Genomic DNA, 16,482 nt, shown 5'->3' with positions numbered 1-16,482 from the left:
GGGGCGAGCCCTCAGGTGATTGGTTGAAATAGATCGACCAATATAGCCGCGACGTGCTCGGACTGACCAATCACAGGCCGGAGGGGCGGGACCTCCCGCACAGAGGCTAGAGTGAGCGCAGAAACTAACAGCGTCGTAAGGTGTCCCAGAGCCCCGGGGGGCTGAGTCCTCGCTCCCGTGCCCGGGGCGCCGCGTCGTCCTCCTCTTCGGGTCCAGCCCGCGCCTTTCTCGCGAGCCGGCCCCGGGTCGCGCGAGCGTGGCCGCCAGCCCCGCGCCGAGGACAGGCCGGGTAGCGGGGAGAAAGCACGTGCTGTAGCGTGGCGGAGGCGGAGGCCGAGGCCGCCTGCCCCCGCCGCGCCGCCCCGGGTCCACGGGAGGCGCCCGCGCGGCGTGCGGTGTGCGGCGGGCCCCGGGACCCGCGGTGGCTCCGGCGACCTGGGCCTCGGGGCCGGCGCCGCGTCGCCGGCCGGCGTCGCTCTTGGCCGTGCCGTCCTGTGCGGAGTGCGACTTCCCGGCTTCGCCCCCGGCCTGCGGAGGAGGAGACTCGGCGTCATGTCCCCAGCGCTGCCCGCGCTGACGCCTTCCGGTAACGCTGCCGCCCGCGCTCCGGGATGCGGTGGTTCGGTGGCTCCTGCCCGGGGCTCCGAATCCCTGGGGCTTCCCCCGCAGGCGGGAGGGCGGAGGAGCGCCGAGGAGCGCCGCGGGGCCGCTTGGTCCCTCCGCACCTGCTCCCGCCGCACCTGCTCCCCCCGCACCTGCTCCCCCCCCCCCCCCCCAGCCCGACCGACCGCCGCCGGCCGCGGAGCACCGCGCTCTCCGCGCTCTCCGCGCGCCCCGACACACGCTCTTCACGGCCGAGCAGGGGCGGGGCGGGCAGCGCGTTCCTGCGGGGCGCGGGAGTTTGCCCTGAGCTAACGCTGTTACTGAATACGCGTTTGTGGAGCCCCTGCTGTGCCCATCCAAGGAGAGTTTCCTCATCTGTTGGGAGACAAGAACTGTCTAAAACTTATGCGAACGTTTCCTTGGCACAGCGGGGCACAGCAGTAGTTCTGCAGACTGCAGTGTGCAGGGAGACACTAGAATGGGCAGGTAGTAGGTCGTGATGGGGAGTGGTCATCTCAGGTGGCTCTGAAACGGGTGGCTCTGAGATCCACACCGAGAAGAAACTGGCCTAGCCCAAGAACTGGCAGTCGTTTCAGCTTTCTAACGAGCGCTGGGTCTCTGAGGCCATCCCTGGTTAACACTTGGGGTCAGGCATACCCATAAAAACACGGGACGAATGACGTAGGAAATGTAGAAAGAAGAGAATCAGTCATAAGGACAAAACAGTAGCTGGCCGCGACAAAAGGAGGGTGTTCAGCTTGGGCCGCGGGCGAACACCGAATTCATGACTCAGAAGGGCATTTATCAGAGGTGAGCTAGTGACCCTACTGATATTCTAGGGTTCTGATATGGGACTGGTAAAGTTGTGCTTGAAACCAGTGGAAATGTGACAGAAACACTTTGTCACTGTTGCCGTAAAAGAAGAGCTAGTACTTCTTTGAATAACATCTCTGCCTCATGACTTCTTGCCTTCCCATTTAATTAAAAAAGGAAATACATGATTTCCTTTTCATCTAAATATATCAGCAGCACAGTGCCTTAGCTAAATGAGGGAAATGCAAAGCAATATACTTCTGTTTTCACTGTGAGAGATACTGGGGAGAATCTGCCCTTTAAGAACCTGATTAGTCAGTGGTAAACTGGACGGAATGTTCTGTGCACAGTGAACCGGATATGTAGATAAATATGAAGGTGTTTTGGTTATCATTGCCCTTCGTGGGCCCTCAGTGACTGCTCACCTTACCAGGGGAAATGAGAATTGTTAAGGTGACTTACTGTTATGAAAAGGTTCTCGAGGGGGCAGCGGTGATTAGAAACCAGGGAAAGATAACCCCCTACTGGAAAAGCTTGGGGAATACATAAGGATAACAGTGAACACTTAAAACCAACAAATCTGGGAAGAAGGCCTCTTAGTTTCCCTAAAAGGGAAATCTTAAGCCCTAAAGGGTAAATCAGCATGTGGACCATGTAGAAGCAGTCAGTTTTTAAGGGCCTCCTTTTGGGTGGGGGGAGTTTTGTATTCAATGCATGTAATTCCCATTTTATTATGTATCTCCTTTTATGTCACTTGATGTTCACACTTCTCTTGGTCCCACAAGTAGCCTGTTTCCCATATTGCCATGTATTCGTACATTTCCTAGTACTCTTGTCTGTGTAGGTATTTTTAATTGATATAAATCGTATCTTGGTAGTTACCAATTCCTGACTCTTGGACTCAGTATTACATCCTCGTAGTGTAGCAGTGCAGTACTCCCCAGGAGCATCCACCACATGTTACGTGGCCATTTCCCGAGGTTGTCTCCAACTTGTCACTCTCTCCAGTGTGTCACTCCTATGAACATCCTCTTCCATGTTCTCGATGGATCTGAGATTTTGTTTGGGGAATCTATCCTGGATTGAGATGGCTGGGTTTTCTGCGTAGTTAATTTTTTACTAAGTTCTGCTAAGGCCTCTCTCCAGAATGGCTCTGTCCAGCAAGCATACTTGGGTTCAGATTTTCATTAGCATTATCCAGTCTCCTAATTTTTGCCCATCTATTGGGTGTAGACAGGTATCATCTCGTTTTAATTCACATCTGATTGCTAATGAGTTTCAGCATCTCCTCATATAGTTGCTGGGTATTATTTTCCCCTCCCTTGACTATCTGTGTCTTTATAGGAGTTCCTTGTACATTATGACTGTTGGTCCCTTTCAGTTTTAGACATTGCAGAATCTTCCTCCAAGCCATAATCTGTTTATTATGTTTGTCTATGGTAACTTTCTTTTCTTTTCTTTTTTTGGTGACTTTCATTTCATAAGAATCCTTAGTTTTTATGGAACCAAATTCATCTTTTTTTTTAATATTACAGGTTGAGCTTTTTGAGTCTATGTCTTTCCCTACTTTAAAATAATGAAGATATTCTATATTTTATTTTTCCTTATTTTTGTAGGGATATAGTTTAATAGTATGTTATAATATTTAGTGGGACAAACAACGTCTTTCTATTTTATCAATATTAATTTAGGTTTTTCTGGACTTTTAGTCTTCCACATAGAATATGTTTGTCAGATTTCTAATTAAAAATCAGATGTTTTGTTTAGAGTTTAAAAAAAAGCTTTGATCTCTTGCATATATGATGACTCCTTTCACATCATTTCAGAATTTGTATATGTGGGGGTGGGATTGTTTTATGGCAAATAGTAAACAGTTCATATGTCTGGACTGAGAAGTGACTACAGCAGGGACCCATGGAAAAGTGCTTAGACTCTTTATGAAAATGGGACGAGAAGAGAGGCGTGCTCTACCGTCAGACCTGCAGTGGGTACGGAAGTGCTCTTCCGTAAGTGCAGAGGGAAGGCAAATAGAGTCCAAGCTGTAAGAGGATTATGAGGTGGAGGAGGGTGAATTTTGGAGCTCCCAAGAAAAGATTTCTTTGGACAGGATTGTGGAATCTCCTACAGATGGAGAAGGATTTGGAGCTAAAACAAAGGTTTAGATAGCAGATGTGAGCTGTGTTGAAGGTAGCCAAGAAAAAGTGAACCAAGGAGGAGGCTCAATGTTAGAAATTCTCAGGGACTCCAGTTAGCACAATTTTGTGGCTTTCCAGTATTCTTAGAAACTTTCTCCATACATCGTTTTTCCCCTGATTTTGAAAGTTGGATTTTCACTTTCTTTAAAGCAAGTGTGAAGAAAAGCCTGCAGGATGAGATTGAAGCCATTCTGCGGGAGAGGATTATGGTACTGGATGGAGGGATGGGGACCATGATCCAGCGGCACAAGCTGAGTGAAGAAGACTTCCGAGGTCACGAATTTCAAGATCATGCCAGGTCACTGAAAGGCAACAATGACATTTTAAGTATAACTCAACCCAATGTCATTTACCAAATCCATAAGGTACAGTACCCACCACGTTTTCTGTTCTTATCCATTATTCTGTGAGCCACTTCCTGTACCAAGAGCTTTGGAGGATACAGAAGAAAGAAATGATTCATTCACAAAGAAGGTGTTGGATATCAAATACAGGTCCTGCACTGTGATGAGCATTTGGGATAAGGAGATGAGAAACATAGTTTTTGTGCTTTCAAGGCAGTTCAACTCCAGTGGAAGACCATAAAAATCTTGGACAAATTGAGATTGTCACATATTCTACTTTAAGTCACCACAGCAGCCCTTACAAAGGTGGTTGTTATTCATTCTTATTTTGTAGATTTGGCAGTTCAGGATCACGGAGGTTAAGGAACGTCCCTGATGTTAGGGAGGATTCCTGACTTGAAATTCCATGCTCTTTCACGCAATAAAAAGTTAGCCAACATAAATCAGGAACAAGTAACTGGGGGCAGTAGATTTTTAAAATTTAGAAATAGGGATCCCTGGGTGGCTCAGTGGTTTAGCGCCGCCTTCAGCCCAGGGCGTGATCCTGGAGTTCTGGGATAGAGTCCCATGTTGGGCTCCCTGCATGGAGCCTGCTTCTCCCTCTGCCCGTGTCTCTGCCTCTCTCTCTCTCTCTCACTCTCTCTGTGTGTCTCTCATGAATAAATAAAATCTTTAAAAAAAATTGGAAATAAACACAAAATGGAATTGTTTGATAGGTTGTCATCAGAATTTCATAGAATTACAACCAGAAGAGATATTAAGTGGTTGAATCTGTTTTCCTGGTTTGAATTCAGTTGGAAGGACAAAGCATATTTACCAGTGAAGGGAGAAAGTTTTATTTTCTTGAGAAGGGCATTGTTACAGGTGTTTCAGGTTCTTTTTTGTTATTTTATTTATTTATAAATTCGTAAGAGACCCAGAGACATAGGCAGAGGGAGAAGTAGGCTCCCTGTGGGACTGCAGTACTCAATCCTAGGATCCCAGGATCATGACCTGAGCCAAAGCTCAACCACTGAGCCACCCAGGTACATCACCTGAACAAATCACTTTGTGATTGACTGATCCATCAAGAATGGAAAGGATCATTCTGTTGTGTGGTCAAGACTTTGTTCTAGGTAAGATGCAGAATGGCATTCATTCAAAGAAAAGCAAAGAATGCCTTGCCTTTGCTTATAATGGGAATTCTAGGTACTAGAAGATTTAAAATTGGTCCTCGAAAAGGTGTGATTCTGCAGGAAGAATGCTAACTAAGTTTTTCTGGTAGGCCTTGAGAATATGTAATTAAATCCTATTATAAAATCCTAGTCTCTTGTAGATTGGGAACGTCATCATGGGTATGAATTGCTTGGTATGGTTACAAATACACTTCGTATAATGCAGCTGATGAAATCACGTGAACTATCATGCCCTGTGGCTTCATCATTATTATTCATGTAGGTTATAACTAGATTAGAAGCTTCCGCAGGGCAGGAATTTATGCCTGTTTTTCACGACCAAATCCCTACTGCCTAGAACATTATCTCCCACACAGGAAGTGCTCAGTAAATATTTGTTAAAGGAAAGAATCCTTACTCTTTGTATTAGGTAGGCATCTAGATGGAACAACAAGGTTCCCATGATAGGTCCATGAAGCAAAAATGGCTGTAAATACAATAAAGTCTGCCTGGGTGTCCCATTTCTAGAGAACTGGAGAACATGTTGTGTTCATGGATGAAGAAAGGAAACAGAATGGTTTTCTTTTTTTTCACACATGACATAAATCAGATCCCCTGATGTTTAATTTTAATGGACTGTCCAAGTTATACTTGTAATGTAATGACAGTAAGCTGCTCTGGTTGTAATGTAGGTGCCTGACTCTAAGCTTTTGGTTGCCAAGACATTCATTTCAAAGACATCCATCTCCTATTAAACATGGCACCTACTAGCTGAACAACTATATAGCAGGCTAATCCCACCCATGAAGTTCTGCTTTTGGATGCTCTGGATGACCCAGACAACTGACTGAGTGGCCCTATTTTTTTTCTTTCCACACCCTGACTCCCACTCTTACGTTTTAAATTTGGCAGTAAAGAGTGAAACTGTCAAACCCTAGGTGTCCCATCCTTGTACCTCAGAGAAGGCAGAAGCTTGTGTCTGTGGTCACCCCACCCCCCCATCTGCCTCTTGCCCCTTCAAGTGTGGCCCTGGGCCTATACCCTTCAGGACTTCTGCGTAGTACACTTTTTTTCTCCCCAAAGTTCCCTATGATTGTTGCTGAAATGCATTTTGCAATTATCAGAACCACAACTTGGACTCTGCCCAGGGAAACGTTTGTGGGAGCTGGCCTCAAGGAGGACAGGTGAGTGCCTTGGGCATTCTAGTGGCATCACTGTCACAAAACTGAATTCAAAACCTCTGTTAGCCTCTAGAAATGCTGTCCTTAATATCCTCCTCTAATCCTGACAGAAGTGAGGAGCAGAGAAATTCAGCAGCGTGCCTCATATCACACATTTTTTTAAATTAGCAAGAGTAGGATTGGAATTGAGGGTTGTCCTGCCTAGGGTTTAGGCGTGGGATATTGAGCCAGGAAAAAAGGCATAGGATGTAAAGGATGAAAAGCTAGAAGAAACACCTTTTAAACTATATATTGTGGAAAATTTCAAATCTACACAAAATTGGAGAAAATTGAATTTAAATTTTTTTATCTAATTGTAAAGAGAATACGTGTTTAGTGCTTAAAAAAGAAGTAAATAGATAATATAGAAAGCCATAAAAGGGAAAATCAAAACCAGGACATAACAATAACAAGACTTAACTACTATTCACATTGTTTAACTTATATTTTAATCTAGTTTTTATACTGGGATTTTAAAAATATCTGTAGAAGACAACTGTTTGTGTACATGTATGTTTTAAACTTGTTGGTCTCATATTTTACATTTCAATCAATTTTGGTTTCTACTCAACAATGCTTTTGGAGATCTTTCCATGTCAGTATATGGAGATATACACAATGTTTTTAGCTGTCACAAAGCATGTTACAAAATGGTTATATTTTCACTTCTCCAGTTTTTTCTAATTGGTGGATATTCAGAATGTTTGTCACTTATAAATATGTGTAAATCTTGGTTTTCATTTCCCAGATAATCTATAAACAGTGTTTATCTCTTTGGGAGGGGTTGGGTTAATTTACTATTGGACGATCAAGGGAATTGAGAGATTCCAGGGTGTTCATCAGATTAAGGTTGAGAAGGTGTTGTCCAAAAGGCAAAAGGAGGAAGACAGGTTTCAAACAGGGAGGACCGGAAGGCACCAAGATCCTCAGGGTTCTAGGAGGAGTGCGGATCTGGCTCAGATGGACCAGCAGATTGGGACCGAGACAATTATGGGCAGACCTGGGCTCTCGGAGACAGCGCGGTTGCCAGTGGGGATCAAATTGTGCTGAGACTGGAAAGTGCCATCCTAGGCCAGAACCTGTGTTACTTGTGTCATTGTACAGCCACCTGGTGGAGTTGGGTTCTAGTACTTTCCAGAGAGGAAAACGAAACTCAGAGTTTAAGGAACTTGATTCCATTCATACGGCTTAGCATATGAACTTCATCTGAATTCAAGCTCTGCGTTTGTTTATTTACACCACATTCCTTTCTGTGAAACACTTATCTATTTCTGCATCTCTGGCCCCTAGTTGAAGTGCCTGTGCTCAGTGACTGGTCACAAGGTGTGTGGTGGTGGTGGTGGTGGTGGTGGTGGTGGTGGTGGTGGTGAACAGACGTGTCTGTTGTGGAGAGACAAGTTCTAAAACTCCAGAGCAAATGATATTACTATCTCGTTGCAGGATTACTTGCTGGCCGGGGCAGATATCATTGAAACAAATACTTTTAGTAGCACTAATGTTGCCCAAGCTGACTATGGCCTCGAACACTTGGTAAGAGTTCCATTTTGCCATATCTCTAAGATGTTCCTGAGCATTTGCTGCATTGATGTTGCTAGTGAGAAAACCTCCAGAAGTTGCAGAGTCAGGCTAATGCCTAGCTGTCTGTTTGTGGTCAGCCTGGAAAAAAACATTTGAATCTCTCTTCTGGTTATGAATACAGCAGACCATTCATTTTCTAACTGGTTTCTTTTGCGGGCAAGTGACCAAGTGAAAATGAGCTTGTTGTGCAGCCGCTGCTGATAAAGGTATAACGATTGGCTCTGTGCGCACCATTTTTATGTACTGGGTGGCAGATTTTTTTTTTTTTTAACTGTGGCAAAACACATGTAACATAAAATTGACATCTTAGCCATTTTTAAGCATACATACAGTTCAGTGGTATTAAGTACATTCATGTTGCTCTGCAACCATCACCACCTTCCATCTGCAGAACTCTCATCATCTTGTAAAACTGAATCTCTATACCCATGACATTAAATAATCACTCCCCATCGTCTTCTCAGCCCCTAGGCCCCAGAAACCACCATCATTACTTGCTTTTATTATGAATTTTACTCCTCTGGGTACTCCATGTAATGTCTGTGTGGGATTTTTCCAGACATGCCTCTGTTTCAACACAACTCTGTCTTCTCTCATGATGTTGGGACTTTGTGGGAATCTCATGTCTTTTGGGTTATCAAGGGAAAATGATTAGTTTTATGTAATTTAGGGCAGGAGTTGGCAAACCTTTTCTTTAAAGGGCCAAGTAAGTAAATATTTTAGGCTTTGTTGGCCATATACAGCATCTCCTCAACTTTCTCACTGTAGTGCAAAAGCAGCAATAGACAATATGTAAACGAAGGAGCTTGATTGTGTTTCAGTAAAACTTTATTTATAAAACTGGACCAGACTAGATTTGCCCTGGGAGCTGTAGAATTTGCCAACTCCTATTTTAGGATATTCTGGTTTCTTAATTACTAAATAATGAAAATCCACAGTGCATAGGATCTGGGAAGGGGTCCTGAGGACTGCAAGTCTAGAACCTTCCAACCTGCTATGGGAAAGGGTTTCAGGAGGCTTAGGAACCTCTTTAAGTTATAAGCATTACTCTATGTGTGCTTACTTTTTATTTCCTAGTGAGACCTTTACTGAATTCTAAAGAGGTTGATAATCCTCTCCAAAAAGTTCAGAACCACTGAGTACAATCACTATACAGTGAAGGAAATCAGGGCTCAGAGAAGTTGCTAAGGGAACTGCCCAAGCAGGTGCTGAGAAGATCTGGTCCTTGAACTCAGGTCTCTTGCCTCTGAAGCTTTTACTTTTTCGAACTAACAGGGTTTTTAATGGCATCAGCTTATTCTTTGACCTACCAGATGTCCAAGAGATTGCCCATTTTTACCAGTTAGCTCATAGCTTAAGAGAAGAAGCTAAAAGCAATTCTCCAGGATTCTTGGCTTTCCTGCTGCCTCCATACCTGTGGCAGCTGATAGACCTTCTCGGCTAAGATGTACTGAGTAAAACTGGCTTTTATAAGGTCATTAATTCCTTATTTATTGTGTGGAGGAAAAAAAGTTCTAGCTAATGTTTGTGGTTGATATGTTAGGCCTACCAGATGAACAAGTGCTCTGCAGGAGTGGCCAGAAAAGCAGCCGAGGAGGTATCTTTCCAGACGGGTAAGGGACTTTTTCTTCCTCTTTTTTATTTTACAAAGATAATTCTTTTGAGATTCTCAGCTATAATGTGCTGTTCTTATTGCACTTTTTCCTTTTGTGACAAGTGGCCCACTAACAACATGGCAGACACTGATTTGTACTTGTGTGTAGGTTACTCCTTTGCAGTTTCATAATCAGAAATCCACATCTCTCTGAATTGATTCTGTCTCTCTGGGCCTTAGGCTCAGGGTTTACTCTGCATTTTCTTTAGTGGGGGTTTTAGCTTAACTTTGTAACTGTGGCTACTTTGTATATTTACAGTTATAGCTTTTTCCTATATTTGCAGCTAACGTGATTTTCCTCCTTTTTGGAAGCACAGTATTAGGTGACTAAGGTGACAGCTGTCTGTTCTGGTTGTTGTGATTAACAATAAGATATTTGATTTTATCTCTTTAAAGCTACCCTCATCCTTGAGATAGGCTTACTTAGGTAAAGAGACACTGCCTTTAGAGCATTTTCCACTTCCTATCATTAATGTCCTTGAAGGCTCTGTGCGGTACAGGAGCATGGTGTTAGATTCAGTCTTGCTGGGACGTGAAAAGTAGCTCCCTGAAATAACTAGCCTCCTGGCTGACTGCCATAACATGACTTGGGCGCCAGCTGGTGGGGAGGCTTTGAGGGAGCGAAAGGAATAGAGGAAATGTATAGAGCCCCTCAAGATTTGGAAATGTAAAATTATTGCCAACAGGAGAAAATATAAAGCAAAGTGGCTAAGTTGGACACAGCATACTAACAGACTGAAGCCATTCCTGGGAACTCTGCTTCTGAGAGAAAGTGTTTATTTTTTATTTTTATTTTTTTTTTGAGAGAAAGTGTTTAAATCCATGAATGTACGTGGACTGCTACCCCAACAGAGCCACAGGTCAGAGAATATTAAACCTGCCAAAGCAGGGAAAGATGAGGACATTTTTCTGAAATGCACATTATTTAGCTTTGGGGAAGGTCACCTGCTCAAAGGCTGGGTTATCAACTAGTCAGTAGTCTTCTCCAGTTAAATTGAAAAGTGTTAAGTAACCCAGGTTACTGAGTAGTTACCATCTACCAGAAGTGATGGGCGGTGTTCCCCCTGGCTTTGGTTATGACATGTAAATGAACCTAACTTTTGAGGCTCTCTTAGAAGCACCTAGACTCTAGCCTGGAGGAAAGGTTATTAAATAATTATGAAAAGAGCTCTTAAAGTAAGATTTGGTCTGTCTCATACTTTAATTTTAGGCTTTATAATTGCTGATCCTGATTTAGTATCCCCCACCCTTACCCTGCCCAGCGAAGGGTGTGCAGCACAGTACTGGCAAGCATCGCAAGTTGTGTTAGAATCTGTATTAAGTTCAGGATTTCTTAAGAATAAGGGGAGATAATTTGTCCAAACATGGCTGTAGAGATAGAAAAGGGTTAGTTACTGAAATGCTTTGACGCCAGAGAGTTGAGAATTTGTTGTCTTTTGGATTGGCTTGGCAATAATATGTACAATTCCCCGTATTTCATAATTTTCCCAGTGGGGCCCAGGATAGCTCCCATCATCACAGACACATTTGCAGTCAAATCTGGTCATTGTCTCACTGAGTGTGATAGACTGTAACTAGCCTCTTGTTGGTCCAAGATGGGTTAAGTTTTGTTAAATTAAGAACGTAATTTGTGCTTTTGTATTTCAGTTGTGGATCAAGGACTATAGACCTATGTTCTAGGGAAAAATCTTAGAGCCTTTGTTGAGTCACAACAAAAAGGTCAAGCTATTTAGAGATTCTTTACACATGTTTTTCTTTTCCCAAAGGAATTAAGAGATTTGTGGCAGGAGCGCTGGGTCCAACTAATAAGACACTGTCCGTGTCCCCGTCGGTGGAAAAACCAGATTATAGGAATATTAGTGAGTATCATATATGATCTTTGACCTTCTGCAAGTGCCTCTGTTTCAGTGATCTTAAAATCTGTAAAATGGGATCACTAAAAGGGTTACTGTGACTTAATGGACATAAAGGGCTTATAACAGTCCCTAGAATATAGTAAACCTCTAATTCAAAAGCCAGATCTTCTTGCTGTTGTTGTTATTATTATTATTTTGAGTTTGCTTTCAAATGTGCTTGGTTATTGTGATAGTGTTTCTTTATCAGCTGAGGAAATAAAACTAATCAAGAGAAAGCTTTAAACTGAGAAGTTGAGCAAATATGGACACCAGGCCTTGGTCTATTATGGAATAACCCATTAGGTTTCCATTTTATGGCAGAAAGTGTCCAAACTACATAAACATACTAGCATCGTTGACATTATAAACTAGTGTATGGAAACATACTCATATTGAGTTTTTATTAAAAATCTAGGTCAAGGGATCCCTGGGTGGTGCAGCGGTTTGGCACCTGCCTTTGGTCCAGGGCGCGATCCTGGAGACCCAGGATCGAATCCCACATCGGGCTCCCGGTGCATGGAGCCTGCTTCTCCCTCTGCCTGTGTCTCTGCCTCTTTCTCTCTCTCTCTCTCTCTCTATCTCTGTGACTATCATAAATAAAAAAAAAATTAAAAAAAAATCTAGGTCAATTTCTTTCTTTTTTTTTGGTAAATGAATCTATTTTTTTTCTAATTTATTTATTTATGATAGAGAGAGAGAGAGAGAGGCAGAGACACAGGCTCCGTGCACCAGGAGCCCGATGTTGGATTCGATCCCGGGTCTCCAGGATCGCGCCCTGGGCCAAAGGCAGGCGCCAGACCCCTGTGCCACCCAGGGATCCCCTCGAGGTTAATTTCTTAAGCATCAAGACAATGAAAAAAAAGAATTAGACTTAGTTGGATCATACTGATACTTTTTATGGTGAAGAATTTTGTGTAGATGAAAGGTTCAGGCAAGTATGGTTTGTGGTGCTACTGTACTTCTTCACCAGGGGTTTACTCATATGGGGCCTATACATGGTCGATGGCCTCTGGTCTAGGTATGACCTTGGGGGCAAACTTTTTCTTTCTCCTGTGCTGTATATAGCAAGGATAAAGGTACTACTTAGATTTCTCTACTGAATATATAAGCTTTTTTCTTTTTTTATCGGAAGGAAAATGGGAACGGGGATGACCTCTCAAATGGAAATGGACAACTCAAGATGTTTCTAATAAAATTTTTATCCAGGAACAATTGAACACTTTGGTTTCAGACTGAAATTGCCCCTCAGTCAGGTTTCCTCTTGGGCAGGGATGAAGTCCACAGGACTGAAGCCTTTTAATACAGTGAGTGTGAGAGCATGTGACTAGACCCCCTCCCCCCCATATTTCCAAGTCAGGGTGACATGTTTCTTTATGTGTTCCTCACACACATCCCTTAAGTGACTGATTAAAACCATCTTGGAAGGAATGACCTGCTTTAAAGAGGTGGAAAGTAAGGGACAGGGTTCAAGAAACCATGTACCTTCTTGCTCACTCACTCATTCTTGGCTTATCCATGGGAAGCGGCGGTTGTGTGGTAAGTGTTTAGGAGAAATAGTGTTTAGTCTATAGGTTTAATTATCACTGCCCTGTTTTTTTAATTTAGTTTCTCACAAAAGGTGATATTGTTCGTGAATTAAGCATTATAAACCAACAATAGTAGTGAGTTGACAGGTACCAAGCCTAAACACAGCATGTCCTGGCCATTGAGAGGATTTTGATGACTGATGTCCTGGATGTGATTTATTTTTTGCAGCATTCGATGAGCTTGTTGAAGCATACAAAGAGCAGGCCAAAGGGCTTCTGGATGGTGGAGTTGATATCTTACTTATTGAAACTATTTTTGATACTGCCAATGCCAAGGTGAGTTGAGGGAGATGAAGGGGACAGCTGGGTGGGGGCTGTGATGAGTCCCCCGGTGGGGTGAGATGACCATCACAGCTGTTGTCAAAGTTAAATGAAAGTCTTCTGTTCGATTCTGTTCTTGAGGATTTCTAGTTGAGGCCATCTAGTTGATGAGAAAAACTTCAGAAGATTCTCTTTAACTTTCAAAAGCATTTTTTAAATTATGAAAGTACATGTCCACATGTACACATACAGCTGTTAGGTGCACAAATGCAGATGTAGTAAATATATATGTATGGTTCTAAATTTAAAAGGTATATAAATGTGTGGAGTAAAAAGTAAATATCCTTCCTTCTGTTCCTTGGTTATCCAGGTCTTTCCTGGTATGGCTACTGTTATTGGCATGGGGTTCCTGATAGAGATGCCAGACAGGTAGAGGGAAGTATGATACAACATTCTTTTGATTACTGAGGAATGGGTTTCCCCCATGATGCATCTGGAATTTATTTTGGAGTGAGGAATGTGGTAGAGATCTAACTAGGTACTCTTTTTGCCTAAAGTTAACCTAGTTTTCTTAACACTATTAAATATCCTAGTATTTCCCAGTGATAAGAACCATGTGGAATGTCACCCATACCATCCTAAATTCAGAAGTGCATCTGGGTAGAATTTATTCCAGTAATCTGTCAGATATCACACCCCCTTCCTGCTATTTTCTGTAGGATTGTGATTAAAATACATCTGAGTAGCTGGTAGGCTTGCATTAACCTCCTTCCCCCTCTATTTTTTCCCCCAGAATTTTCCTGGTTATTCTTCTTTGTTTATTGTCCATAAGATCTTTAGGATCAACTTGGCTAGTTCTAAAAAAAAAAAAAAAAAAGGAAAAGGAAAATAAATTCTCATATTGTTGATTTAATAACTTTCTATGCAAAAGAACCCCACCATCACACTAAAGGTATACACTAAGGGCAGGTTGCATTCTGACTTCAGAAAAATGTGAAAATTCCTCTTGGAATCAAGAAATATAGTGATAAAAGAATATGTTCCCTAGAACTTAATACATCACAGGCGTGCACAGAGTAGCTTGGCATTTGTACCTTTGCAGACCATTCTGAGCTCACACTGTTGTTTGTAATGACACACACCGTTCGCTCTGTACCGACTGTGTATATATGAGGATGTGGAAGATGGAGGCATTCTCACTTAATTTTGACTGGGAAAAGGAAGAAAGAGCATAGCTCTTGAGCTCCTCTTCGGAGGAAATACTAGTTTGTAAACTAATATTAGTTTGTAAACTCTCATATTGTTTTGTTTCAGTATGTACAGTGTTCTACTTAAGAAAGGGGTGTTGGGATTGTACCTTACAGGGAGGACATGCCTCTTCCCCAGAGAATGTGATGTCTATCTTATCTAGAGAGTTTTGGGAAGAGGTGGCATTCTGATTAGCCAGTTAGACTGTCCAAGGATACAGTCTCTCAAAAATAAAGCTGTCTTCTTTTTACCTCTGACAGGCAGCCTTGTTTGCACTCCAAACACTTTTTGAAGAGGAGTATTCCCCCAGGCCTATCTTCGTAAGTTTGAGAATTTGCATGCTGAATTTTGTCTTTTATTAATACTGTCATTTTGAGGGTAGGGTTTTCATTTTCCCAACATAGAACTATCTTTAGTAATCTATTAGGAACCACCCATTTCGGTTTCCTCTCCCCAGTTCACCAGCTGTAGACCAGTGGCAGGCTCAGCTCTGGAAATGCTAAGAAAATGAACCCAGAAATGTTTGGCGAAAGGCAGGGTATTCCAAAGAAGCCTTGATGAATTGGTCTCCTGAAGTGAAAATCTTAGGGACTCCCGCTGATAAGAGCCCCAGGAGAGGGGGCTTGCATGCTGATCAAAGTATCCAGAAATGACAACACCAACCTGCAAGGAGGCCAATCCACCAGAGAGTCCCAGGATTTCTTGTTGGGAAAAGAATAGCATCAAATCCAGGGGTGTTAGATGAACCAGAGGTGTGACAGCTGGGACAGCCTGAGGTCTCTGGGAAAGCCTTCTGCAGTGGCACTGGATGTGTGAATTCTAAATCTTTGTTGGTCACTGCTTTTGCCTCAGTGACTTTCCCTGACTTCCTGACTTCCCGACTTCCCTGGCTTATCAACTCCTCCCCACAATCACTTTGCCTGTGTCCTTTTTAACTGTGATGAAAAGTACTTCCTTGGGGAGAGCTCTACACTTTTCTTCCTTGTAAAACAACAAAGTTAGCATACTCATTTTATTTCATGTTTGTGACCATGTTCTTAACTTGAGTCTATCATGGACTGTGTTTACTTTGTTAATTCAGATTTCGGGGACAATTATTGATAAAAGTGGGCGAACTCTTTCTGGACAGACAGGAGAGGCATTTGTCATCAGTGTGTCTCATGCAAGCCCACTCTGGTAAGTGATCATTCTTTCCTTGACTCCATTCCTTTTAGAGGGATCTTCCCTGATGCCTACAGAACTCTCCCTGGGAGGGTATCATTCCTGCATATTTCTGCTGAACTGCCTGAATGGGACGCTGGCTCTCTGGGCAGTACATTCAGACTTTCCTTAAGGACATCAGAAGACCACTGCCTGAAGGGGTCAATTTGAAGGGCTGGGAGATTGCTCCTATCCCTGGGATTGGGCACATGGTTGTCTGTTTATTTGTAAATGTGCCCCTCACAATGTATGGCTATGCTCGACTCAGTTGGAATGCTATAAAACTGCTGCCAGTGCTTACGCTCTTAGGGCAGTGCTTTGCAAGGTTTTTTCACTTCCTGCTTATGGGGCAAACAGAAGCAGTCCAGCTTGGGGTAAGGTGGGAATTCTAAAGGTCAGATTTTTTATCTTGAAATTTAACCTGGTTTTGGGGTGCCGGGGTGGCCCAGTCAGTTAAGCGTCTGACCCTTGATTTTGGCTCAAGTCATGAGCCAAAGTCATGGAGCATCGGGCTCCATGCTCAACACAGCTTGAGATTCTCCTTCTTCCCCTCCTGCTTGTGTTTTCTCTCTCTCTCTCTCTAAAATAAATAAATCTTAAAAAAAAAAAATTAACCTGGCTTTTGCATTCTATTTTAAAATATCTTCCATTTATCTTATCAAAAATGTTTTACATTACATACCATGAGTGAAATGGAACCTCCAACAGTATGTACTATTTTCACCTTTGCC

At 42.9% G+C, this 16,482-nt stretch overlaps 1 protein-coding gene across 9 annotated transcripts in view; it reads left to right on the top strand.

The window, feature by feature from the left end:
* Positions 1-128: 128 nt before the first annotated feature.
* MTR (5-methyltetrahydrofolate-homocysteine methyltransferase) overlaps positions 129-16,482 on the top strand; it is a 105,045-nt gene continuing 88,691 nt past the window's right edge. For 4 of the 9 annotated variants that reach the window (XM_072755903.1, XM_072755906.1, XM_072755898.1 and 1 more), the window contains exons 1-9: positions 129-586; positions 3,762-3,976; positions 6,234-6,293; positions 7,770-7,859; positions 9,451-9,520; positions 11,328-11,420; positions 13,212-13,318; positions 14,812-14,871; positions 15,633-15,727. In XM_072755903.1, coding sequence (XP_072612004.1) covers positions 553-586; positions 3,762-3,976; positions 6,234-6,293; positions 7,770-7,859; positions 9,451-9,520; positions 11,328-11,420; positions 13,212-13,318; positions 14,812-14,871; positions 15,633-15,727 — 824 coding nt within the window. In that variant the 5' untranslated portion in view covers positions 129-552. Of the gene's footprint in view, positions 587-1,272; positions 1,414-3,761; positions 3,977-6,233; positions 6,294-7,769; positions 7,860-9,450; positions 9,521-11,327; positions 11,421-13,211; positions 13,319-14,811; positions 14,872-15,632; positions 15,728-16,482 lie in introns of those variants that run through there. The other 5 variants (XM_072755905.1, XM_072755899.1, XM_072755904.1 and 2 more) reach the window with 3 other exon arrangements.

This window comes from Vulpes vulpes, chromosome 4, assembly GCF_048418805.1.
Source record: "Vulpes vulpes isolate BD-2025 chromosome 4, VulVul3, whole genome shotgun sequence".
Taxonomy (NCBI): Eukaryota; Metazoa; Chordata; class Mammalia; order Carnivora; family Canidae; genus Vulpes; species Vulpes vulpes.
This window is presented reverse-complemented; position numbering and strand designations above follow the sequence as displayed.